This window comes from Bemisia tabaci, chromosome 2, assembly GCF_918797505.1.
Source record: "Bemisia tabaci chromosome 2, PGI_BMITA_v3".
Lineage (NCBI taxonomy): Eukaryota > Metazoa > Arthropoda > Insecta > Hemiptera > Aleyrodidae > Bemisia > Bemisia tabaci.
Genome location: NC_092794.1, coordinates 59,832,770 through 59,859,816, shown reverse-complemented (window position 1 = coordinate 59,859,816; position 27,047 = coordinate 59,832,770). Strand labels below are relative to the sequence as shown.

The following is a 27,047-nucleotide window of genomic DNA, read 5'->3' as shown; positions in this document are numbered from 1 at the left end:
AATGAGAGATTTTGTCGCCTTTTCTCGTTTTAATTTTGATTTTATAAATCCGATTTTTTTTATACCTACACTTTAAAAAATTGCAAACTTTTGCCGCCCCTTAGATTTGCCGCCATGGGCCGCGGCTCATGTGGCCACTCCCTTAATCCGGCCCTGATCCCGGCTGAGAATCCTCATGAGTTGACCAGGTATAGTCTGGCCAAGGGTGCTAGGTCGCTTCAACACCCTGAAAATTCTGACGAGTGGCTCAGAGGGCCCTGGCAGGTTTCTTCTAGGGGCCCCCAAAACTTGAAAAATCTACATAAATGAGGACTTCAGGTTAGTTGGCGGGGATCTCGAAAATGTATCAGCACCTCAAGAACTGTCTAGCCAGACCGATACTAGAGTCGACCGGAAATCTCTTTAAAGTGGCATGACACGATGACTCTTTGAAAGAACAGAGGCAGTTTGAAACACGGATTTTTTCTGTGGACTGAACAAGAATTCTCGTCCAGGCATTATTAATTGGAATTCCTATCGATCCAACAGAAAATTTTCCTCCGAGCTGACAGTATTTAAAACCCGAGAATGGCACGTAAAAGGTGTAATGACCAACCACCGTGTTTTTATTTATTTATCTATTTTTTTCAGCAAAAATTCCCAGAATATCGCAAATCGACGGCGCAGGCCCGCAATCACACATCTCGCTTACGGTGTCTGAAAATTTTTGCCTCAATGTTACAGTTTTTAAAAGAGAACAAATTGACATCATTCCTTGAAGTTTTTGCAGAATGTCCTTCGCACAGAGAAGAAATATCACGGCAGTTTTAAAGAATTGCCGTTAAGCAGTTTCCCGCTTGAAAAATAAAGTATGACAGGAAGTCTGAGACGTTGCAAACCGAGTTATGTGATTGCCAACTTACTCCGTCGAAATGTATATTTTGGTCAGTTTTCTCTCCAAGAGAACACAACAACATAATCGAAGATTTTGAAACGTTGCAAGGGAAATACGCACTCTATGATTTTCGCCGTCTACATATACATAGAAGGAAATCGAAGCCCTGTTGTTGGAGTCAAATTTTGGGTAATTTTAGCGTTGCTTGAAACTATGACGTCATTTTAAGACCATCCACGATCAAAGGAACAAAAAATTATCCTTCTTCAAGCGTACTCGAAGATATGGTAATCGAATTTCCAAATGCGGCATTTGGGGGAGAATCCGCGTAAGAGTTTCACCACAGCGAGAATGAGACGGTTCCCTGGTGCAGCGCGAAGCGCGTAAAACCGCCTGAACCCAATGGAAACCCTGCGCGGATACGTTGTTTCAGCCGAGGGGGCCGAAAAGGGGGGCAGTGGGACCGATGGGGACCGGCTTGGGGGGAGGAGGGGGGATTATATAAACGCGTGGACTCGGAAGTATCCGACTGGGGTATAGAAGGAGAAAGTTGAGATTTAATTCCCGGCAGAATCTGTCAGCATCACTTCGTATTCGACGATCCCGAGTCTTGCTACGATGCTCGGCTAAAAACACTTTTGTGCGTCATCGATTTAACCGTCGCTAGATTGTTTCATACCCGTGTTCCATCATCTCTGTACCGCGTGAGAGTGAACCTGTGTTTTCTCATCCATGTAAGTTTCAGTGTCACCATTATGTCGTAGTTTTTCGATGAGGGTTTTTTTTGTGAGCAGTTCCACGGAGAGGGGCTCGTCAACCCCTGCGGGCCAAAGTGAAAGGGGGAGCTCGGGTGAAGAAAAACACATTAAATTTACGATTCTGGTGGAAATATACATCAAACACACCCGAAAACACCTGAAATTTTTTTTTAACTCATGATTTTCCCTGGTGATAGTACAAGCTTTCGAGTAAAAAGTCCTGGGGGGTTGATTCGCCTGCACAAATTTTGACTGTGTTTTATGTGACGATGCATATTTCCCGGTCAGAGTTTCACAAAGCTAGAGAAACTTTGCTTTTTTTTTGGAGGGGGGGGGGGGGTTGAAAGAGAAAGCACATTTCGCATTTGGACAGAGAGCCCCGTTCATAGTCTACAAATATTTTTCGTTATGCATAACGGTAATATGAGGGCGTAATATGTCGGCATATATGTTCCAATTGTAATCTTAACCGAAGGACTGAAATATAATGTTATCTCCGCGCGATTCTCAGACTTTTTAATTTGATTTTGATGAACAATTCTAGCACATCCCCGTAAGATTTTCCCGGGTGAAAATTTCAAACCGTATCAAAGTTCAATAACATCTTAAAGTTTTAAGTCTCCACTTTCAACGCTTCTTCATTTTCACTCGCATGCAACTATCATCATATTCATCTCTTTCCCTCTCTTTTTTCAGATTTGCTGAATGAATGCGAGAAGTGCAATCTAGGATTTCCTCTGTTTCAGTGAGAGTAAATCACACAGGTAGGTCAGATCGTATTCTTTATACTGGGTATCTCTTTTCTTTCCCTAGAAAATTATAGTCGCATTGTACCTACAATATAATTATTGGTCGTGGTTGGCGCGCAAGAGGTCGAACTATGATTTTTTTCTCGGGTAAAGTGTCGGGAATCGGAAAGTGAAAATTCCCGGACATAAACGGGAAAGTTCCCAGTGATTCTTCAAAGTGTGAGCGATTTCAGCAAATATGTGTATGTACGTGTTTTTCAGTCAAAGTTTCTCAGGAAAATATGTAGATTTTAGTAGAGAGTGCCCAGATAAACTTTCCAGGGAATGCGCCCGCATAGATCCCTGTGCAGATTCAGGGAATAGGCGAGGGAGTGGAGATCGGCTCCTCAGAGACGCTCTTAAAATGCCTGTAAACTTTCACACTGGTGGGGGGGGGGTGGGGGTGTTCAATTTCGAGACTTTGAGGTTCAAATGAGAGATATGAGGTCCCGCTCATCTATATACGAGCTCGAACGTTTGATTGGGAGTAGGGAAAGTTCATTGCATGCGGTACAGTGATTCCCCTTCATATGGTGAGGTAGGCAAATTGAGCGCCGAGAAGTAGCTTTGATGGTATACGAGCGATAGAAATGTATATTCATGAATTATCCGCCCAGAGCAAGGTATTTTGAGCCTCCATTTCGATGCAAAGGCGTCCGTCTTTATCCTATTCCCAATAGCATACTGACACTTAGAAGACATGTTTAAAATATCTCTAAAAACTAGAAAATGTTTCACAAATGTTTCCTCGAAATGGAGAAAAATTTAAAAAGAATCTAACCCGACTTCGGAAAGTTATAGGAGACGGGTCATTTAATGAGATTTTAACATGCACCAAAGTTAATCTTGATCATTTTAAAACGAAAATTAAAATTTTTTAAAGTTATTAAAAGACATTGAAGTTTAAAATGCATACTTTAATTATTTTAAAAAAAATTTCTTAAAATTGTCAAGTAAAAAGTTTTGAATTATATGTAAAAATAAGTAATAAAGCTTTGACTTACTGTCAAAAAGTATTTTTAAATATTATCATCCAACAACATTTTGTACAAAATTTTTTACAATATTTTTTCCCATTTCTTGTTTTTAAAACCATTCATGAATACATTCGTTTAAAAATTAAAAAAGTACTAGCAGAATTAAAAATACCTACGTTGCTTCTAAAATTGCGTAAAAACAGATTTTTTGTAGGTACATTTGTTTCTTGACGATTGAAATGAAACATTCGTAAAACAAAACCATTGTACGGTGTTGTGCCTTTAGAGCTCCTCTTCAGCGATTGCGAATTTGTTTGCTTCAAATTTGTATACTATTACCAACGATTTCCGGGTAATATCCAATGTCGTTTTTATCACCCATTCTTAACGGCACTTCCACACTAAAAACCCTCTCCTTTTTTCCGGCCCCAGCGTTAAAGTCACTCTCGCGGAAAGCTTTCGCAACAACCCCGTGAACAAGATAAACAATTCCATGAAATTTCGCTACTCTTAAAATTTAAAATCGTTAACTTTTCCGTGGTATATCATTAAAATCAATGAATGAATATTCCATTATTGACACAAGACCAATTTATTATAATCTTAAGTTTCATATAGTTTTATCATTTATATTTCACACACGAGAAAAAGTAAAAGAAATCCAGAATTATTTTAAGAGGAACAACATTTACTGCATTGTGGGGTGTTTTCAGTGTAGGCCGCATACAATGTATAAGCATACACCAACTAATTATATACAATACTATAACTATACTAATACTATAATATATGCATATGCAATTACAATAATAATTATCGGTCTACTCTCAGAGATGGTGGAGAGCTGGGAACGGTGGCCTGTCTCTCCTACATGATCTTCATTTCGACTTTTAATTGGACGTAAGATTTCGAAATTCTGCTTCGCGAATGTGAGGAATACACGAGGAAGACGTTAATGGCGACAAAGCGATGGCGATCCGTCCAAGTGACCGACTTGGACGCGCCTTCAACGTGCGGACAGTGAACCGTGATCTGATTATGAGAATTGTTATTCAATACTCACCACCCACACGACTGCACGCGGCCGGCTTAATTCGTCTGCATGTTTGACTTTAATGCGCTGATGACCACTGGACCGATACTCTAAGAGTAGTTTATCGAAAAGTCCTAAAGTTATCCCGACTCCCGGTCATCCCTAAATCAAATGACCCTTTTTTAATTCTTTGGAATACCTTCCTCTCTTGCAACAATTGATTCACCGTGCGTTGAAGGAGTTCCCTTTGGCATAGTTTGGAGTGGAGTCGCTAGTCAGGATCTTGAGCTGATTTCGGGATGACTCAGGGCTGGAATAATCTAATTTAGTAACTACGTCAATCGATATGCGATGGTTCCACTCAAAACAAACGAACAGCTTAGGTCGTTTTAAAGCGCTTTTTGAGAACAAGATACACGGCCATACATCGAATGATGTAGTCTCTATACATATTAGTCTGTTCAGGCTGTGCGTTAGAGCAAATCATTCCTCATACCCGGCATGCCTCATGCTCATGCATGACCTTGAGCAGGGTTACATAACTTTCCCGGCTGGACCAACAGGAGATCCATCCTCAGGCGCGGCACACAGTGGATCGAGTCAATACGAGAGATCGGACAAAATTTGGAAACTTAAAACGCTTGCAACTCGTTTATACAAAACTTTGAGGTTCTAAAAGCGGTTCCATTGGGTTGCGTGTGACATTTTCTTCAGCATGCACCTCTTTAAATTTAAATTTTGACAATATAAACATCTAAATTTGCCGTTTTAGTCAACAATTTCATGTTCGACCTCTCTAATTGACTCGATCCACTGTGCGGCGGTGCGCGGCAGTCAGCGTGTGGGCCATCGGCTTATAACTTTGATTCCGCGGCGTCGTTCTGCCTCTTACACAGCCGCCTCACCACTGTCAAGAAATACGAAGACATGTACCATCACCATGGTAGTTAGAGAACCACTAGAATCCATCTTCCTCCAAAAGGGGTGGGGAGAGAGAGAGAGAGGAAGAAGAAGAGGAAGAAAAGAAAATAGCCAAATTCTCTTTTGTACAGGGACAAATGGACTGCATTTTGCAATTTGGAACTATAAATTCTGGCTCTTCCGGAAAAACACATATGTGCAAGGGGAAACTAATGGCACATACGTTGGTTTTAAACCGGGCTAGAATTTATAGTTCCAAATTACAAAACGCAGTCCAAATATCTAGTGGTCCGTCAAAGAAGATGTTTGGTATCTCAAAAATCATTTTTACATGATCTCAAGGAAGGTTAAACAACTTAGGAAATTCGGTGGGCACGTGTTGATGAGACCAGAACGACCGATTACTACCTGTGCAATTCCACGGTGGATGACGTCACCCATGTATTTTGAATATACTATCTTTGATATCTATGAGAGACTTAGTGTTTATGGTAGAACTCATGATTCTGTGGCTGACATAATTGACCCAGTTTATCAACTAACCATGGAGCAAACTTCTCCGTTCAAAGAATTTTTTATATATTTTTTTAATCAATTTTTTTTCGCTGGTCGCAGCCTAGTTGGCATCACTGCTTATCGTTCGGTGACTTCTATCCGAATCCAACTTCCTAGTGGGGCATCGGATTGACGCTGTGTTGCCGTGTTTCTTTAAAACAGATTGCGGGTCGCTCAAGACACACGACGAGCACATCGGTGGAGTTATAAATTTACCTGAAACTTCACAACCTGAGTATAGAATGGGCGCGCTTTTGGGGGTTGCTTCGTTTCAGAGAGCACACACTACACGAAGTAAAGAAAAAAATCGATACGTCCAATAATAATGGCTAATAATGTGAATAATGTAGCTTCAAATCAGTATATCCTAAGTGCTCGAATAAAATTCGCCAGTTTACATCCACTGAAAAAAAAGTTACGGGCTGCACAGACATACTGTCCGTTCCGGGCCCAGAGGCCGACAATTCCGGACCGTAGCTTCGATTGCTAGGGGTGAAGTGCCCGTAACTTTTGGCCTCTGAGCCCGGTTCGCGGTTGGTATGTCTACATAGCCGGTAAGTACGGTTTTCGCGGCCGGAGTTTCTTTCCCAGTGTCGCTTTTTATGAGAAAACTAGGGGAAATTCAGGGATCCTGGAGGAAAGGCAACGCAGGTGTGGTGGCTACTGCGCGTGCGCCGACCTCCAGACGGGACGGAGTCGAAACATTCGCCCAGTTCCGCCGCCAGAGCCGGCACTGTAGACCGGAGACCGGATCAGACCGAGCATAAAAAACGCTCAAAACTGGTTAGCAGGTCGGTCAGCTCGTCAGCTGGTGGTTGACTTTGTAATACATTGCATAATCGCGACCAGTTCCGGAGATGTGTGTAACACATCGGATCCTCTTCCTATATTGGTGGGCACCGATTCTGTGCCGCGCCGCACCTCGTGCACGCGCTTTCGGGCAATTAGGGGCACCTGCAATGAGCTCCGATTCGCAAAAATGCGCTCACGCTACGCAAAATTCCGTGGATGGTGGGGACTTTATAACCTAACTGACTCAGATCATAGGATTCTTATCTTCACACATCGACTTGAAACTGCAAAAGCGTGTATCTCGCTTGTGGTGTTTCAAAATCTCCTTTTTTGAGTCGTGGCAAAGCCATTGACGGGGCAGGGAGGCCGGCCTTTTAGGAATGTACTTGGCCCGTCTCAAGAAATATGGCGGATTTTGCTACGTAGTGACGGATCTTTCATCTTGGAAATTGGAATTGGATCAATTTTACGGTGAGATTAGCTCAAAATTGCTCCTGAGACGATTCAATTTTTCAAAATTACCCGGAGGAGGCTCCTCAAAGCTAGGAAAAGTACCCAAATTCTCCCTTGGAGCTAGGAAAACCTCGCAGATGCAAGGAGACCGCCCTTTCTTGAGTGTTTTTTGGGCCCCCCTAGACCCCCCTTGATGAGGTAACCCAGCTTGGCCCCCCTTCACAAAAAGTTCCCAGTTCCGCTCAGGGTCTAAGCTCCTCCATGCATTGGCAAACTTTAATTAGCAGCCAAAAATCCTGTATTGCAGAACAAAGGCTCATTGCGCATGCAGTGCGCATGTGTAGTCAGTACATCAGCACATCCTTACACGTCTACTCGCCGTCTCATGACTCATTAGTCGTGATTGTCTCTTGACAAATATTGCAAAATCTAGTACTAGGAAGCCTCTTCCAGCTATTCGCAACACTCGAATCATGTGCGCATCTGACCCCCCGGGTCCCTATCCCCTCCTTACAGCCCCCTAAGTTGCCGTACCCATGCATTTAGGCTATGGCAAATCCTTGAAAAAAAGCGTGGCTCAGACGTACCGAAAACCGGTGACTCGAGAATGAGATCCACCCTGACGACCGATTAGTTCCGTGCGTGAAGTATTCTCATAGAGTACATAGAGTTGTAATGTAAGTGGGTGAGCTGGCGCCACTTTTAAGCATTTTCCAGGTCCCGAATTCCGAGACTCCTGTGTGACGCCGGGTCACTTTTTCGATACATAATCAATTGTTTGCGATGCACGGGTACCCGGCCATCCGATGTAAACAAAGAAGATAGGAATCACCACGTATTCCCCACCGCCATTTTGGATCGAATATGCATCGAAAAAGTGACCCGAACTCGGCGCACACCGGGCTCGGACCTCGTCGAGCAGAACATGGCACCAGCTCTCCCATTTACATTACGACTCTAGGTACTCTATGAGTATTCTTTGCATATGGGCAGAAGTAGTATTTTTCGTGGGGGGAGGGGTGCCAGGAGGGCAGCTTGTCAAGAGGGCTGGGGGGCACAAAATGACACCTAAGCGAAGGGGGTCGGGAGCTTTACTAACTCTGAAAGGTTTTCAAGGAGCTTCCGCGGGCAAAATTTGAAAAGGCTATCTTGGGATATTTTGACTGAAATGTTGAAATCGAATTGCAAATTAAAAGCTGAAATATTTATCATTCATTACTTTCATTGTTGTCATTCATTTATATTGTTTTAGTAAAATCCCTCACGTTTTCGAGGGAGGTTAAATGAACTTGGACCCGCTGGCGTCCATAAGAGTGAGCTTTGCGCGCTAGCCCTAGCGGTCCGTGAAGAGATCTTAAGATGCTGCGAAGCGGTCGCAAATTGTCACTCGATGGCACTACTAATTGGCGAACGCCGAAAGAGAGAGGAGAGGAAGGGAGGGGGGTTGAGCCGTCACGTAGGCTGTGAAACCGTGCAAATTTACATGTAGCTTCGGAAGTAGATAAGCGTTTACTGCGGTCGTGGTGCCGGTGTGGAGGATGATGGGAGGCTGTATGGATGGGGCCAAGAAACCAGACCGAGAGGACTTTCTCCAGTCTCCGCAGTGATGCCATTAACCCGCTTTAAATCCACTATCTCCAACTCGTCAGGTGCGTGGTAGGTAAGCGCGGATCCAAAACTGGAGCTCGTGTGCCGTTCTCACGCCAAGACGATCGACCGATCAGAAAATGGTCTGATCAGTTACACGTTTTGAGACTCCGGAAGTTAAACTAAAAGGGTTCATCTTGCTGCACACTCCTTAAGTGGCGGTCAAACCACCCGAAAACTCTTCTACTCAGGATCTTGACGAATGCATCATAATTTTTTTCCTGAGGGCATTTTTGTCATTTTTAGATTTGGCGGCGAGGCAAAAGTTAAGCTACCTCCGTTTGGTTATGGCGGTTGCGAATAGTGCTGAATTTGCGTAAACCAGGATTTTCAGTTATTAGGGGCATAAGCGTGGGTAGAAAATGTTATTATGTGGGAGTACGGGTGAGTAAGGGCTCATTCATGCCTTATAGGTGTCTATTAATATGTAGTACTAAGATTTCCTTGCAGTGCACCCACGTTCCAGTCATCAAGAATTATTGCAAATTTATTTTTAAAATTAGTTGTTTATTGCCTCAGTGATTCAATGAAAAATCTCTAAAAATTTTCGCATGAAGCATTATTCTGTTAATAAACATAGAATTACTTATGTCGTCGGGTAAAACTTCGCGACAATTTAATGCGATTTGACTACATTTTGCGATAGGAAACTATAATTTTTGGCTCATCCACATTCCACAAAAGTACCTATCTGCATAGGAAAATTTAAGCCGCATAAGCTGTTTTTGAATTAAGCGAGAGATAATAGCTCTTCATACGGCAGAATGCACTCCAACTGCCCGTGTGGGTCTATAGGTTCCCTTCAAATGTATACTACAGCTCTTTTCCAAAGAGAGGTGGTGGTGGAGTCCATTATTGATTGATCCGTGTATTTTAAGCTCCTATGGTGTCATAAACGAGCAGAAATGTTATTATACTTTCAGCTTTTGCAGTTGCAAATATTATGTATAAACTGGAATGAAGCAGGAAACCATGGGCACGACAGAGACCAGACCCACCGAGAGAGGGATTTACGAAAAGGCATCCTAGAAGGAGTTGCACATAGATAACGAAAAACGTTACTATATAGTCGTATAATTTTTCTCCCCTTTTGTGACATTCAGGACCTGATATGTCTTAGCTCACCAGCGGGGTGATTATTGAAAACAATAGACAAAGCTATAGACATAGAGGACATAGGGAGTATGGAGCGATCCTATTGGTTGAAATGGGTGGCTCCTATAGAGTAAAAGAGAAAATGACAGACTTACTATAGGGTCTCTCGTGGGTTGCCGGTCTATTGCCTACCTCCTTTGTCCATTGCAACCACCTGCCTCCACCTATAGGGTCCCTCTATATCCCTTTTGTCTTCTCTGTCTATAGCTTTGTCTATCAATTTCAATAATCAGCCCGCAGTCACCCCACGGACACTATGGTGTTAGGTTAGGGGTTATCCATCAAACAACTATGGGAGAAATACCAAATTTTTTTCTCGAAATTCGGCAGCTCGGTATCGGCGACGTCTACTCCATGATGCAATGGTCAATTCTTCCGGTGAATACACCCCCCCCCCCTCTCCAATTCCCTCTAAGCCCCCCTTCCCTTTAGTCCATATCTCCGCGGCTTCAAGCGTATGGAATTTTATAAACGATTACGTGCCTCGGCCTAAGTGTGTCACGCACGTTTTTTTGTTTTTATTTTAATTTCGGGGGGTTTTCCCCTTCCAACTGGGCGCCCCTTTCCTGATGAATGTCCGAGCTCAGACTCCATGCAGTCATTGTCCGCTTACACCATAGCGACTGCTTTCAGCCCGGCTAGCTCAGTTTTTGATAGGTTCGTTTTATTAATACAATGCTGTGCTTGAGATCGCTGAATTATACGGATTCAAGATCCTCTGTGTCTACATATACAATCAAGACTAATCTGACAATGTGCCAGTGGCGTGGCGTGCTCTGCGATATATCGATCGTTATGCCATTTGAATCTATGGAGAAGGATCGATAAACAGGGTGTTCGCAGCGAACACACTAATAATCGATTCTTTACCATAGGTTTGAACGGCACACGGTGGAGCGAAGCATAGGAATGCCCGGTCATCGCCTTACTTCCCAACTTGTTTCGACTATTCCACTCGTTCCAATGGGCATTTCGTGATGAAACTTGGGCATCTAATGGTATTTTGATCGTAGAATTCATTTTTGACATTACTTTACTTGATTTATTGACGGAAACACATAATTTTGGGGGTTCTTTTTAACTTTCAGTAGACACGTGAAAACATAAGTTACTCAAAGATAAATTTCACTCGTTCCTGTGGACATTTCGTGTTGAAACTTCGCAGGCTTGTGGTATTTTGATCGTAGAATTCATTTCTGACCTTACTTTCTTGATATGTCAACGCAAACGCACGATTTTTGTGGGTTTTCAAACTTTCAGCGGAAACATAAAAAGATAAGTTGCTCAAAGATAAATTTTACTCATTCTTGTCGGAATTTCGTGTTGAAATTTGGTGCAATCATGGTATTTTGAACGTAGAATTCATTTTTGACATTAGAATTGTTTGTATGTTAACGTAATTACACTACTTTGGTTTTTTTTTTTTTTTTTTTTTTTTTAAACTTCAGGTAGAAATGTGAAAAGAAAAGTTACTCGAAGATAGAATTAACTCGTTCTGGTAAAAAATACGTGTTGAATCGTTGATGCACGATCATACTTTCATCTTAGAACCAATTTTTGAGCTTAATTTTGTTATTTTTTTCTCATGCATGCGTGCTTTTGAAGGATTTATTCAATAATCGATCGGAATGCACAAAGAAAATTTACGCAGAGATTTTATCTGTTCCGATTGACAATTCATGTTGCAACTATTGATTTCCTGTGATATTTTCATTGAGGAAGCAATTTTTATTGATACTATGTGATCTCTCAATGTAATGAATGCTCATATTTCTATATCGATTATGAAAAAAATATGGTATTACCGTTACCTTCTACACTGAAAAAAAGAGATAGGGGTTTAGTCGCAACTGTTGGATGATATGGACAATTCCAATTAATTGTGGTGATACCCCAATTCATTGTGGTAGTACCCTCTTTCATCAAGATCGAAACCGCTATCTTCATGAAGATCTGAAATCAAAAGCTCGCGGTGGATGTCCTATGGATCGAGAACTTTTGATTTCTTCTTATTTGAGGAATTATATCTAAACAAACAGAAAACAGGGAACAGGGAACAACACGAAACACGGAAAATTAAAGATCAACACTAACAACGAGATTAAATTGCACGGTAAATAGGTCCATCTCATATCACGAATCACGATATCTCAGAATCAGCTGGGACACTTCCAACGCTTTGTAAAGGATTTTATATATACCACGCCTGAAGCGCCAAGCGCTTCGGGAGGTTGGGCTGCGAAGTGGTCAGGGGATGTAACCCCTTCTATGATGAATAATTCATTCAAAGGTATTGATAGAACATTCAACATTTTTATTTTCTCCTTAAAATGCCAAACAATCATATATGATAAAAGCAAAAACAGCTCTGTTTCCCCGCCTCGATCGCGAGTTCGCGAACCTATCATATGATGAATTTTGGCCAAAAAATGGGCAAAAGTAAGGTCAAAATTGAATTCTACGATGAAAATACTGTAAGTACATCAAGTTTCAAAATGAAAATCCGACTGAGTGTATTAAGACGCCAAGATAAGCAAGTAAGATGTAGAGAAACAGCGAATTCCGCCCTCACTTTTTCGGACAAAAATCGATGTAACTCTCAAAGCGGCAGCTGGCGGCAGCCAAATACGACGGATTCCTCATCCTGGGGGATCACTGGAACACGCCTTATGCATGATTGGACGGCGAAATGCGGCGAAATTTTTAAAAGTCTATTCAAACTTTTATTTTCTTATTTTCGGAGGGGTCATCTTTGATCAGACATTACAACGTATAGAATTGAGTAAATTTAACTTTTTAATAGTGAAATATGTTCTTCATACACTCTAGAATAAGATCCAAGCATTCATATTTGTGTCAATTATCGTCACTCGAAGAGGCAGGTATGGAAACCGACCTTAGAAAACAGAGCAAAATCGGCCGTTACAGAAAATGTCAACTTCAGGAGTCCAGGGAGCAAAAGCATTTGAAAAAATCATCAAACCAACACTAGATTCATATAATATGGATCCTTAGGAACACATTTCATCACATCTTTATGCAAAACATGAGAACACCCCATGTCCGAGGTTTTACCCATTTCGTCCCACTGTGCGGCATAACAATCGATACATCGCAATTCACGCCACGCCACTGCAATGTGGCTGCACATATCTCACTGTGTCATAATACTCGAACGGGGCAATTATATCGGATGTTATTGAGGCTACGTTTTTAAACCCATAAAGGAGCGAATAAAAAATGTCGATCATTCTTCGGATTTGACAAGCTTCTGTTATAAAAGGAAAGGTTTGTGATATTACACAAAAATTCCAGCTCATGGTATAAAAGTTCATTATTTACATAGGAGAGAAAAAGAAGCAGAAGGAAAAATAAAAAACTTGTAGTGACAACTTAATTCGGAAATTTTTGTATTTATCGCAGTGCTCTCACATGTTTTGTAACTTTTTCGCAGAAAAGGTTTCAAAAATTTCTTAGGCGATGTCATAAGTAAAACTTTCTCTATCCAAAACTTAGATTAATTCTGAAATGCAGGCTTCAATTTAGGTCTGCATGATACAAGAAATCTTTTGAAATTCTACCTTTAAATTCAGGAAGTTTTTCAGGTCGCAACCGGAATATCACCTACATTTCAGAAAACGAAATAAATTAGGTGCAGATTATTAGATTCCATGCATCAATTTTCTCTAGTCACATCCTCCTCTTTTCCGTTTTTCGGCCAAAAAGTGGAACCAATTATTTTTTCCCTTATCAAAGAATTCTTATTTAAGAGGAGCATAATTACAAATTTTGTAATAATGATCCTTTATTTTATATGTAAACCATTTGTTGATCTCTTAATTTGATATGATTTTTTTTCCAAATAGGATGTGGTTAGCCGTCATCCTGTTTTGTTTTATCCTCGGGTTATTCGCCTACCTGGATGCAAAGAAACCTAAGAACTATCCTCCTGGTAAGTTTCTGTCTTACTTTTAAATACAAATTTTAGGTCAGAAGGAAATGGATGGCGCATCTGAAATCGGAACTGTAATAATCAAATTTAACAATGCGCTCTAAAGGCCTCAGAGGAGGGGGGGGGGGGGGGCGAGGGGCCCGACCGTCTCAAAATGAACAAAGATAACGTAATTATAACGTTACAAAAACATTGTTGCGATGTTAATTTTGGCATTGACATTGAACATCTCTGCAACTCACATTCAGCCATTTGTTCCTACGTAAAATTTCACAGAAAACAAGACGATATCACTGATTTTTCTCTGGTTCAACTTCTTAAACTCAAAAAAAAAAAATAATAATTTAGGTTAAAGCGGTGCTAAAGATGCTCATTTGCCCCGTTGGATGCGGGTCAATCTTTTTATTTAGTTTAATTCTCCGTATAGACATTGTAATGAATGCATTAGTGGAGCTTTCGCTCAATGTCAAGACTGCAGCGTCTAGATGGTAAATTTTGGCTTTCAACCATGAGAACTCCACCAATGTATTTAGTCCCACAATCAGAATTGATAGACACTATTATTAATTCCTGCTATCTCAGTAGGTACCTAATAAATAAAACTTTTTTCATTTTTAACATCATAGTTAATTTCAGAGAGGACCGGTGCTTTATAATGAATTTCCCAAAATTATAAGCAAAAATGCGTGATTATAAATCGGAAACATCCGTTCGCTGCTTGCGAAAACTCCAATCGAGGACCGATGAGGAACGGTTCCGTGACTAGCTTATTGCTTTCAGAATTTATGAAGGCGCCTTCAAGGGTTGAGAGGCATGCATCGGGCTTGCACCCACTAGCCCCCTCCTCCACTTTACGATCAAAAATTCCTCTTTCAAGTGTCGAAATTTATTTTTTACTGTTTTCTCGTGTTAACGAAATGTGTGTTTTACAAGCACGTCTAAGTCGACATACGCTTAAAGTTAATTTTAGAGACACATTTTTCTCTCTGCAGCCAACCCTAGTAGCGCAGCTTGTAAAATAACACATGAAAAAATGTAAAACTAGTAATCTTTACGAGTTAAAAAGTTCTAACACCGACAAAAAAAAAATCGTAAAAGTTCGTGAATAGTCAAACTTCAAGAACTTTACGTAGAAAAATCTGAAAGGAAAAAAAAAGTAGATCTCTAAGATTGTGAAAAAATAGAATACGTGAGCGAGCTGTGTTTTTTAACGTATTCTTAAAAAAATGTCACGGTATTTCCTATTTGGTCTATTAGACTAATTTTATACGAGTTTCTTTTCTACCAGACGTCTTGTGCCACCAAACAATAGTATAAAACAACAGTGGAGTCTTGTAATTGGACGTATTTCTGCTAAACAAAACTATGTGCATTACGACGTGAGCTCTGTTATGCGTGTATTCTTATGGGTCTCAGGACTCGTGTCTTAATGCACATGGTTCTTTGGCAGAAATACGTACAATTGTTATGATCGATATCCTTGTTTTTTTACTTACAGCTTGGATTTGAGCTTTCATAGATCCATTGAATGCACATGTATAATTTTGATGAAAGCAGAGCCCTTTTAAACGGTATTGATAATTTTACAGGTCCAGAATGGTACCCAATCATCGGGTGTATGTTACTCGTACAGAGGCTGAGGAAGGAAACGGGGTACCTGTACCGAGCATGCGAGGAGCTTTCCCGGCAGTATGGCCCAGTAGTCGGCCTCAAAGTAGGCAAAGATAAGACAATCGTCTGTTCCGGCTACGAGGCCGTCAAGGAATTGCTCACCAAAGAGGAATTCGACGGCAGGCCCTCTGGACCCTTTTACGAGGACAGAACTTGGGGTAGTCGCAGAGGTAACTTCTAATTTTTCTAATTTTGAGGTTTGACATGATGAATGGAAAGTTCACATGAAATTACAACTAATTTTTCAAAATACATCCATATGAGTACTTTGGAGGATAAATGCTCATAGATAAAGGATTTAAGAGCGCAACCGACAAAGCTCAATTAAAGCACTGATATAGAGTTTAACAAGACATACCAAGTAGAATTTTGGGGGAAATTGAGCTGAGGGGTTTTAATTGAACTGGAAGTAACTTTTTTCCTGTCAAAAATTCGAAGTTGAGAAAAAATTTTTTGAACGTAAAAACAGTCATTAAACTTAGTCCCTATTTGGCGCCTTACAGAGGAGGTTTTGAAACTCAAACCTCTTTCTCTCGGTTGTGAGCGTGGCCAAAATGCTGCGAGCAACTATTACTGCTCCCAAGCCGCTCACATTGCCTATCGAGGTATTGAAGGCGACCTGGTCGGAACGAGTGAGAAAGAATGTAAGTGGACTGAAGCACTAATTGTAAGTTTTTTTTTTCTTCCTATTACTGCCCCTCCCTTCTATCCTCTTCTCCTTTTTCCTTCTTCTTATTTTCCTTTCTCGCCCTCCTTATCTTCCGTTCCTTCTTCTGACGATTTCCAATGCATCCCCATCTGACTATGTTAGAATTTCCATGCTAAATCGACGATGAAACTCCCAAACCACGAATTTCGTTTGTGATGTTTTAAAATGTCCGTTTCCAATTTTTTTTTTTTTTTTTTTTTTTTTTTTTTTGAGAAAAACAAATTAACATTGTTCCACGAAGTTTTTTTCCAAATTTCTCTTGCACGGAGGAAAAAAATTATGGACGTTTTTAAACATTGACATTGAATCGTTTTCCAATAAACAAAAAAGTAACGTATGACGGAAAGTCTGCAACGTCGCAAACCGAGATACGTGATTTTGGAGTTCCACCGTCGACGTGTTTTTCTCAAAAATCTCCTGGGTAGCCATGTCCCTATTACGTATCGCTCCATCTCATCGAGTCAAGCCCAATTCATACTATCAAACTTTTCATTCGACATAATGGTACGAAAAGTTGGATGGAAAGTTGAACGCAAAAAAAATTAATTCAATTACTGGCGGCGTCAATTGGATAGAAAGTTGAACGGAAAGTTGAATGTGCCTTCAAATTCAAGTTTCCGTTCAATTTCCCATCAAATTGTCGTTTTCTCGCGTCAGTATCACACTATCCAACTTTCATAACGACAAGTTGCATTCAAGAGTTGAATGAAAAGTTTGATAGTGTGAATTGGACGTGTTTATGTTAAATGGAACTATGTGCAGGTGGAACGATGGGATGTGCTCGTTAGTAGTCGGGCCATAAGAATGAATGGGAAATATAAAGCGTCAGTGACGTCAGCGGCGACGACGAGAGAAACGACGATCAACGACGCGGTCTTTAACTCATGAGCCCTGTCCACAAGGCTCTTGTCATCTGCCCACAGCTCACGAGTTAGCGCTCAGTTCCTTTTGATTTAATTGAAAATCCCGCTTTTCCATTTTCTCAAAAGGACCTATATCCACTGACCGCATTGTTTCTTATCCAGCTTCCACGAGCACACCCCATCTTTCTACCTGCACATAGTTCCCTTTAGCATAATTGCGTCCGATTGGGCTTCATAGCAAAGATCGGGTCTAAAATACCCATGAGTCAGATCAGGATTAAAATCTTCACGTATGTGTTTATACAGGCTTGTTGCTGGTGGACGAGCAGTTCTGGGTGGAGCAGAAGAGGTTCGTGCTGAGGCACCTGCGGGAGTTCGGTTTCGGGAAGAGGACCATGTCCGAGCTGGTGGAGGAGGAGTCGTTCCAGCTCCTGTCCACTTTCCGGGAGGCCATCGCCAAGGAAGGCGGGCGGTCGGCCGTGGTGCCGATGCGCGACGCCTTCAGCGTCTCCGTGCTCAACACCCTCTGGTCCATGCTGGCCGGCATCCGCTACAGCCCCGAAGACAAGGAGCTCAAGCACCTCCAGGGCCTCCTCACCGAGCTGTTCGCAAACATCGACATGGTTGGAACCATCTTCAGCCAGTTCCCCTTCCTCAGGTGGCTCGCCCCCGAGAAGTCCGGATACAAGCAGTTCATCGATATCCACCAGAATGTTTGGAAGTTCTTGAAGGTATGACAACTCTCATCCACCATAGGCGTATAACTATGCAGGGAAAAAAAGTTGCTGAAGTAACATCGCGTGGATGTTAAAAATCTGTGCGTCACTTCATGAACGATGTTAGGAGCACTCCGGCTGTTAAAGGAACAGCTAGCTACGTTGAATTCCCTGGTAAAAATTGGCAGTAGAATCTGTGTTCCAAAATACCATAGACGTACCGCTGAAGATTTCCAATGGTTTCTATAGCCGGCAACACAATTTCTTATAGCCTTTTATAGCCGATGGCGATTAAGCAACAGCCTGGCGATAAAGTGTATGCTAAACGTTACTAATTACGAATGCTAGGACTTAGTGAGTTTTTGGACTACCGCTCTCTTTTTGGGCCGTAGTATCTTGATTTCTTTTGCGAGGAAAGCTCCGTGCTTTTGAGGGATGCCTGCCATTCCTAATATGTTGGAACGCCTTCAATTTCGTATGATACTGTGCAATACCTCGGGTGTGAAATAGTTGCTTCAAGCGCCGTGGTACGGACAACCAGCGCAAAACGCGCACTGGCGCCTAAAAACCTAACAGGGATACTTCACGCATTGCACAATGCGTGAAGTATCCCTGTTAGGTTTGTAGGCGCCAGTGCGCCGCCGCTCTGCTTTGTGTTAGGCTCTAACATTTAATCTTGTGGAGTCAGCGTTTTTCAACTCATGACTTTGAAATGTTTACACACTCTGAATGGATTATTCTCAATTTCGTATGATACTGTGTAATACCTTTGGTGTGAAATAGTTGCCTCAAGCGCCGTGGTACGCTGCGGCACGGCGCGGCATTGGCGCCTACAAACCTAACAGGGATACTTCACGCGTTGCGCAATGCGTGAAGTATCCCTGTTAGGTTTGTAGGCGCCAGTGCGCCGCCGCTCCGCTTTGTGTTAGGCTCTAATATTTAATCTCATGGAGTCAGTGTTTTTCAACTCATGGCTTTGAAATGTTTGCACACTCTGTATGGATTATTCTCATTTTAATTGATGAAAAAAATATGTAGTTAAGGAAAATATAATGTGCGTTGTGTAAATATTAAGGTGATTCCGTACAAACTTAAGGATTTACAAAGCACACGAATTTCTACACAATTTCTTATAGCCTTTTACAGCCGATGGCGAAAAAGCATCAGCCAGGCGATGAAGTGTAAAGCCCGGCGATAGAAACTATAGCCCGGCTGTATAATTTTTTATCGCTTCGTGTAGCCCGGCCGTATGATTTTTTCCACTTTCTACAGCCAGCTATATGATTTTCTATCGTCTTCTTCAGTCGGCTATAAGAACTACTATGGTATTTTGAAACGCAGCTCCTATCGCAAATTTTTACCAGGGTTAACAACCGTGGCGTGTGGCGTTCATATCAACATTCAAGAGTTGTCGCGCAGATTTTTAACATCCGAAGTGTTATTCAACAACTTTTTTTTCCGTGTAGAGCAGTTGTCTGGGGATGGACTGGCCCCTAATTTTTCAGGTGGGAGTCTAGACCTCCTCAGTACAAAAATGGTGGGCGATAGGGGGAAAGTTACCCGGGAAAATGTTAGAAAATTGACTTATTTTACATGTATTTAGAGGTCATTCTCACGCAAAATTGATCCGTAAACACGCTTAAGGTTCAACTGAACCGATAAGCTTCAAAAACTCTTATACAGACCTTGTCCTTTTTTCCTATCGTATTATGCAATGAAAAGAAGAAATGAACCCGTTTCAAGATTACTTCCTATTGTGCATTCTCTCTAAGGGAGATGGTACTATTTCAAACTCTAGGGAAGGGGGAAAGATCAGGCCCATCCTAAATTCCTGACCCTTTCAGAGCGACGCCCATGGACCCCGAGTTTTTTGAAAGTGCCAAAGAACTAGGGATCTACCTATTTGTAAAGGACTAATAGTCAAATCAGGCATTTTGTCAGATGCTCATAACATAGCATGATAGTCGGTCATATAAATCAAAGTTTGCATGTTTTTGACAAGCGCACCCGACTTAAATATTTCATCACCTGGGGGGAGGAAGAATGTTTTGCTTTAGCTACAAAGCTTCAAAATTTAAGCGGCAAGGGCTATTGAACTGGAGTGTGTTCAAATCCGACATTATTATGTAGATTTGGATGCAAAAATTCTTCACAACTGTTTGTGTTGCATACTCGAAAAATTGAAGGCGTTTTGAATCCCTTGCATAGCGTCCGCTCCATCCACGTGTTCCCTCTGTTTTACACACTCCAGAGGCCGCTGAGAAATGGTACATTTGTATTCTCTTTTTCGGAGTTCTTGAAGAATTTTAACAGATTATTTGGCGTCTCAATTTCAGACTGAACTGGACAACCATAAGGCCACTTTCAAAGCTGACGACCCAAGAGACTTGATGGACGTTTACCTAGAGATGCTCCGATCCAAGGACCGATCATCCAGCTTCTCAGGTAAAACACTTTCAACCATTATCTCAAAATAAGATATGTTTCTAGAGAGCAAAAAATTGCGTTTTTTTTTAAAATTTGTATTGTGGATTTCAAAATTTCTTCGGCTCAGAAATACTTATTTTTATAGATTTGATCAAGTATTTTAATATCACACTTGTGACGAGCATGCATGAATCCCTATATTCTAGTTCAATTTTTTTTGTAATCTGCGAAAAAATTAATTTACAAATTGATGAAAAAAGAGGGACAGGGGGGACAAGAATTAGCTCATGAATCATTGATCCGCAACATAGCTTGGGTCCGCGAGACTCATTCTTGAACTTCCAGTTAGAATGATGTTAAGAAGCGATGAAATGATTTGAGTCGGAAAACAAAAAACTTTATCTTTCGGTTATATGCACACTAAACAGTTGATTTCAACACATGCGTTATGAACAGTTGATTTCAACGTAATTAAAACCAAGTTGATGATCGCCCCCCCCCTCCCCCATCCAAAAAAAAATCTCAATGAACTCATCGATAATTTACACCGCCATCGATGGACATCACCAATGAAGTCCATAAAATGCATGAGATGCATGCATAATATACATAAACTGCAATAGAGTAATAAGGTGGGATCAGAAAGGGATCCACTCGGTGTTGGAGTGAGGGCTTGTTCCTTCATTCGGAGAATTGTTACTGCGAAATCGTGAAAAGCCCATGTGTATCATGACATCCCAGCTGTTGCTTGGTGGAAAAATTAATCGTTTCTCGAGCTCGACCTGTCAGAAGTCGGCCAAGTCACGTAGAATAAGTTGCGGTATACAGTCATTCTCGCCAGCTGGCAACTGCCTTGCTGAGGAAAAACGCCGTATAAGCCATCAGGCGTTGCCAGATTTCCTTCGATAACTGCCGAATTTACTGTGAAAATTCTGAATATTTTCCCCTCAATTTTTCAGAGAATTTTGTCCGTAATTTAATCTAAAATATCTGAAAATTTCAAGGAGAACTATGCATAACTCTCTTAGAAAATACATATTTTATTGGAGAAATTTGGCAACTCTCGAATACTCATACGGCGTTCTTCCTTAGCACGGCAGAGTAGGTTTTGTCCATTCAAACGCACGTAAAACAATCGGCGTTTGTAGGAACAGGTTGTTATACTGAGAATGGATTATTTAAAACGGTAAAAAACAGACACCCTACAGGGCAGACATGAAACATCCCGCGCGTTAGCCCCATCGTCGCATTACGCAGTAATTGTCGTCAGAAGGCGTGTATAATTTCACTGTCAGGAATCGTGATAAATTTGCACGTCCATTCATTTTATAAAGTTCAGCGCTTTTACTGCACAGCGCCCCGTCTCATGAATTATGCACTTTGACTGAGATGCGCCCTGCTGTGCTAAGGAGAAAATAAAGAGTGTTAAGCATTCGGACTTTCCCACATTTCTTTTAATGAAGAACGAATTCCCTCAAGATCTTGAGAATTCTTCTCATCTAATTACGTTAGGAATCTTATATTGCATATCTAAAATTTTGAAGGAGAAATGGGCGAATGTAAGCCGAAGGTATGTATTAAGTACTTGCATGGTTCGTTAATTCACACAAATGCACAAGTTTGTAAATGATGTCGAATGTTAAAAATAGACACACTATACAAAATTAAATCGTGAAGCGAAAGCTTAAGGTAGGAATGAGGTGCGCTGGCAAAAAATGCGCTACGTCTTTTATTGCCTTTTCGTCTTCAAAAAATATTGCGCCTCTGGTCAGTAATTTTCGGTTATTTTACCCGATCTTCCTCTCATACTGGAAAAAAGTTACGGGCTATATAGACATACCGCCCGTTCCGGGTGCTGGAGCCGTAGCTTCAACTGCTCCGGGTACTACGCCCGGAACTTTCGGCCTCTGAGCTCGGAGCGCGGACGGTATATCTATGTAGCGGTAGCCCGTAAGCACGGCTTCTATGGCCGGAGTTCCTTTTCAGTGCTGTTTAAATGTTTTATCGGGGTGAATTTGGCGATGATGGAATTTGCATGCGGCGTTGTTGCTAAGAACGGGAGCGTCGGAGGAGTATTCAAGCCTGATACTCGGAGCTGCTGCTGCTTGGCTCAAGCTGTCTGGCTCATGAACTCTCATTAGAGAGGCATTGCGGTGGCCGATGCTGTTGGCAGCCCCGGCGCCCGGTTTCTCCTCCCGATTCCGAACTTTTCCCAACGGCGTTTCTCGTGAGCAAAGTTGGCAACTTTTTAATGGAATGATTGGCCGGAAACCACGCGGGCAGAACCGCCAACTCGCACAGGGTGTTTGCCAAACACTTCCACCCCTTCGTCTTGTAAGGAAAAACTCTTGAAAGGAACCGTTCAAGGAAGCTACATTGGAAAAATAAAATTCCGGTCTATGTAGACGTACCGTCCGTTTCGGGCTCAGAGGTCGAAAGTTACGAGTGATGGAGCTATAGCTTCGATTTCTCCGGGTGCTGCTCCCGGAACGCGGGCGGTATGTCTATGGGGATTGCATTTTGTAAAAAGGAACCACTAGCATTGCAATGATGCTAAGATTGTGCAACTTTGCAATAAAATAGCGGAAATCTTGAACAAGTATGAAATTTAGATGGTAATTGTTGTCTTAAATTCACAGTTTTTAGCGAGTAAAATAGAAACTATTAATGGATAATCGGGTTTTTCCTCCAAGACAAAAGAAGTTGCACAATCTTAGCAACATTGCAATGCTAGTGGTTCCTTTTTGCAAAATGCAATCCATTTAGCCATTAGTACAGCTTCCACGGCCGGAGTTTTTTTTCAGTGTATTTAAGGGGGGCGGTAGGCGATAGGGGGTCTAAAATTTTCTTCCGGTGTCTTACGAAAGCCTCCCGCTTTAAATGAACTACATTTAGCAATTTGGGACAATAAATTCTAGCCCGGTTTAAAAACAACGTATATGCCATTAGCTTCCCTATGCACAAAAGTGTTTTTTCAGAAGAGTCAGAATTTTTAGTTTCAAATTGCAAAATGCAGTCCATTTAACAATCAGAATGTTTTCAGATAATCTCGAGGCTTTCTCCGTTGTTTTCTGAAAAATAGGAAGGAAGGAGTCACTTTTTCGTAGTTCAGAAGGGGCTAGGTGAGAGATTATCTTACAAGTGCCTTATACAAGGGGGAGAAAGGGGTAAAGTCCGCCAAAATCCCCTCCGTAATACTTGAATATCCCTAATCTTCCACTTGAGAGAAAGAATGAAAGCGTTGTAATTAAAACAGAAGAGGAACATTTTAATCGAGAGATAGTGTAAGTATAGGATAAACGCAGGAAAAAATACTACAAATTAAATTATTGTATCCGAGTGGGTAGGCCGACCACTCCGACATTCTTGATCAGACGAGCACAAACAAATGTATATGTACAAATATAAACATTGATGAGAACTTGATTGAAACCCGCAGGAATCAGCGAAAGAAATGTCTGATCGAAAATTCGTTTCAAAAAATAATTAGTATATCAGTTATTTATTTCACTGATCCCTGGCCATACGGGTTTTTATGTATAATTTTCATATTTTTGGAATTGAAATTAGTAAGTAGGAATGAATCACAAAGGAGGTCTACAATTCACTTGATGGAATTTGAAGACTTACGGTAATTCAAAAACTACTTCAATATGGAGCCTTTATAACCACCATTATGAAACTAACATTTTGATTTTTTTTTTCATTTATTTTGCCCGATGAAGCTGTGGAGTTAAAACTCGCAATGAGATTGAATGACGCAAGTCAAACGAGTCCAAAAAGTTCGATTTGAATTTAAAAATAGGTACACTTCAACAGTTTGAAAGTATAATAATCGGTTCAAAACGGTCGATGAGTTGTCCTCATCCTTTCGAGACACCCTGTACTACTGTATCAACTAAAGTGGTTTCCTCCTCCTCTTGTAATTTGTTACTTTTTGCTTGAGTTTCCTTCTCAGAATATAACGAATTATTTTTGACAGGAATTACTTCATAAGCTTAAAACTTTCCCTGGGGCACTGTTACTAGTTTTTGTTCTATCTTATCTCCTTATATTTTATTGAATTTCATTTCCCATCATTTTATCCTTTAATGTTATTTCAATGTAGTTTATCTTGTTTCATTTTTGTCTCCTGGTCCTGGTAGATGGAATCAATTAATTTTTTCTTATTTTATCTCAATAGAATCCCAGCTTTTGGCGATCTGCATGGACATGTTCATGGCCGGATCGGAAACGACAAGTAAATCAATGGGTTTCGGTTTCCTGTATTTGTTATATCATCCGGAAGTACAAGTCAGAGCTCAGGAGGAACTTGATCGTGTCGTTGGCAGAAATCGATTACCCACTTTAAATGACAGACCTGAGTAAGTATAATATCTTTCGATTCACATTATTGTACCTGTTTCAATTTATTTTTCTTTAATCCAAAACATTCATCTCTTAAATAATGAAAAAATAAGTTGAGACCCTTTAAAATATTGCATACGTTGGAATAGCGCATTGGGGGATCCAGCAAATTGGCAACATTGTCTTTCCTCCATTTAAACCTATGGAAATGTATCGATTCTTGGAGGGGCCAGGTGCTCCGACAAGAATCGATTATTTAGCATCGGTTTAAATGGAGGAAATTCGGTGTTGCCAAATTGCTGGATCCGCCTCTGATAGCGTAATGTACTCTCGGTCGTGAATAGGGGTTTGAGATAAGGTGTAATTGAAGAGTGCTGCGATATTTAGTAATATTGCTAGTGAGCTATAATCTTGGGGCCTGAAAAAAATTCGGGTTGGAAGTATGAAAATAAAAATTCCTCAAGCCAGACACGTGTTTTACCTCACGACTGATGAGAATAAGGAGCAATCGAGGAAAATACGTCATCAGAAAACAGGAAAAATTTGGATGAAGGTAACTTGAAGCGTTCGTGATCACCAATATCCATAATTATTTGATGCAGGGATGGAATCCACATGTAGCCTGGGAGTAGGTTATATTGTATCAGATGAGAATGAAGGCGCTTCAAAACTGAAATGGCGAGTGGCAAAGCACAGCGAGACCGAGTAAGAAGCCGATGTGTAGAGATGATAATCCGAAAATAATCAGTGAATCGAAGCGTTTGTAAAGTTTGTCATACCAAAAGCTGTTTTTGAGATATAGATTTCCAACGTTTTTGGACCGGAAACTCAAATTTGACGTCACCTAGGAAAGAAAATTTATTAGTGTGTGGAATTAAAACTGTCTCAATGTTGACTATTTTATAGGTTCTGAAAAACAAAATAACCTCCATTTCACTAAAATTCGGCGGATTTACACATCCAAGATTTCTAAATTGAGTTTATAACTGTTTTCAGGATGCCATACATGGAATCTATCGTTTTAGAATCCGTGCGTATGTTCATGGGTCGCACTTTCAGTATTCCCCACAGGGCTCTCAGAGATGCCACCATTCAGGGATACAATGTTCCTAAAGTAAGTACATTTTAATATATCCGTGGCATTTCAGAAAAAATTATGTCTCGAAGTTTGGTGTATTTGAGAACAAAAACAGCCAATATTGTGAATTTAGCGTCATTGGGTCAGCTTAATATAACGTATTAATTTAGAAAAGAAGTATTTAAGAGAGTTAGGAGGACTTCGTTTTCAACCGTAGACCCGAGAAGTTCAACAGTGGTGCGCTCCGTAAGTTTTTCAATTTCTTGTGCAGTCAAAGTAGTTAATAAAAGGTGTTCCATAGCTCTTTCGAAAGATCTTGTTCGTGAGAACACTTTTTTGTTTTGACCTCCGCAGGATCTCGTAACTGGGAGAAGATATCTATCGTTTTCTGACGATATCAGAAGCTTGATAAGAGCAATTACGTAATTTTGCAGCAGTTATAAGTGATTTTAAACGCAAAATCGGCAACCCCTCCTCTGATAAGAACATTATCAGTAAAGCAGTTAAAATGACTCTCTCTGGGCTTCGCTCAGCTCTTTTACTATTTCCTGTTTTCGAACTTTATCAATAACAAGAACCTAACCTAGAAACAATCGTGCCCTACTCATTAAGAATTCAACTATTAACTATCTCTCAAAATGGATCCCGAATTTACAATTCATCCGAACTCGAACTTTACATGCAGGCATAAAATAAAACTTATAGATTGTAGTGAATGCAGATCAATAAAAATCTACTCAGAAGCTTTTGTAAAAATGATCAACGGTTTGATATGTCCACATAGGAAACTCGCGGTAGTTTGTACTAACTGTTACATGAAAATAGCAACTTCTCATGACAAAAAACACCCATTTGTGGTGGACAATTTTTATAGACACGAAAGTGAAGATGCTATAAATTCCATTAGGAAAAAACACCCTTTACTTTGGGACATCCTATGGGAAAATACCCAGAAATCCACAAACTTACCTCTGTCAAGAATGCCCTCACATCTGCTTCCACATCTACTTCTACATCTGTTACATCTACATCTACAGAGACATTACCTTCACCTACACTCCAAGGACCAGAAAGTGAAAGTGAAACCTTTATAAATAAAATAGGATCTGAAGTTAAATTTAAATTTAGTCAAAGCTTTAAATGTCAACATAATAAAGAAATAATTAAATGTAAAAACTGTAATCCTAAATCAATAGAAGATCTAAAGAAAAGTAAATGCTTACATATAGTCCCAATAATTGAGTGTAATCATTGTATAAATCTTATCCTGGTACTGAAAAATGAAAGAGATAGAACTAAGCTAAAATTTATTAAAGATAATGACTATATCC

At 40.7% G+C, this 27,047-nt stretch overlaps 1 protein-coding gene across 1 annotated transcript in view; it reads left to right on the top strand.

The window, feature by feature from the left end:
- The first annotated feature begins 1,481 nt into the window (after positions 1-1,481).
- The window catches only part of Cyp303a1 (Probable cytochrome P450 303a1), a 30,319-nt gene continuing 4,753 nt past the window's right edge, over positions 1,482-27,047 (top strand). Inside the window, exons 1-8 of the mRNA XM_019040732.2 lie at positions 1,482-1,608; positions 2,329-2,396; positions 13,820-13,905; positions 15,495-15,746; positions 17,455-17,879; positions 20,201-20,309; positions 24,475-24,655; positions 25,635-25,752. Of these exons, the coding sequence (XP_018896277.1) occupies positions 13,821-13,905; positions 15,495-15,746; positions 17,455-17,879; positions 20,201-20,309; positions 24,475-24,655; positions 25,635-25,752 (1,170 nt within the window). The 5' untranslated portion in view covers positions 1,482-1,608; positions 2,329-2,396; position 13,820. The remainder of the gene's footprint in view (positions 1,609-2,328; positions 2,397-13,819; positions 13,906-15,494; positions 15,747-17,454; positions 17,880-20,200; positions 20,310-24,474; positions 24,656-25,634; positions 25,753-27,047) is intronic.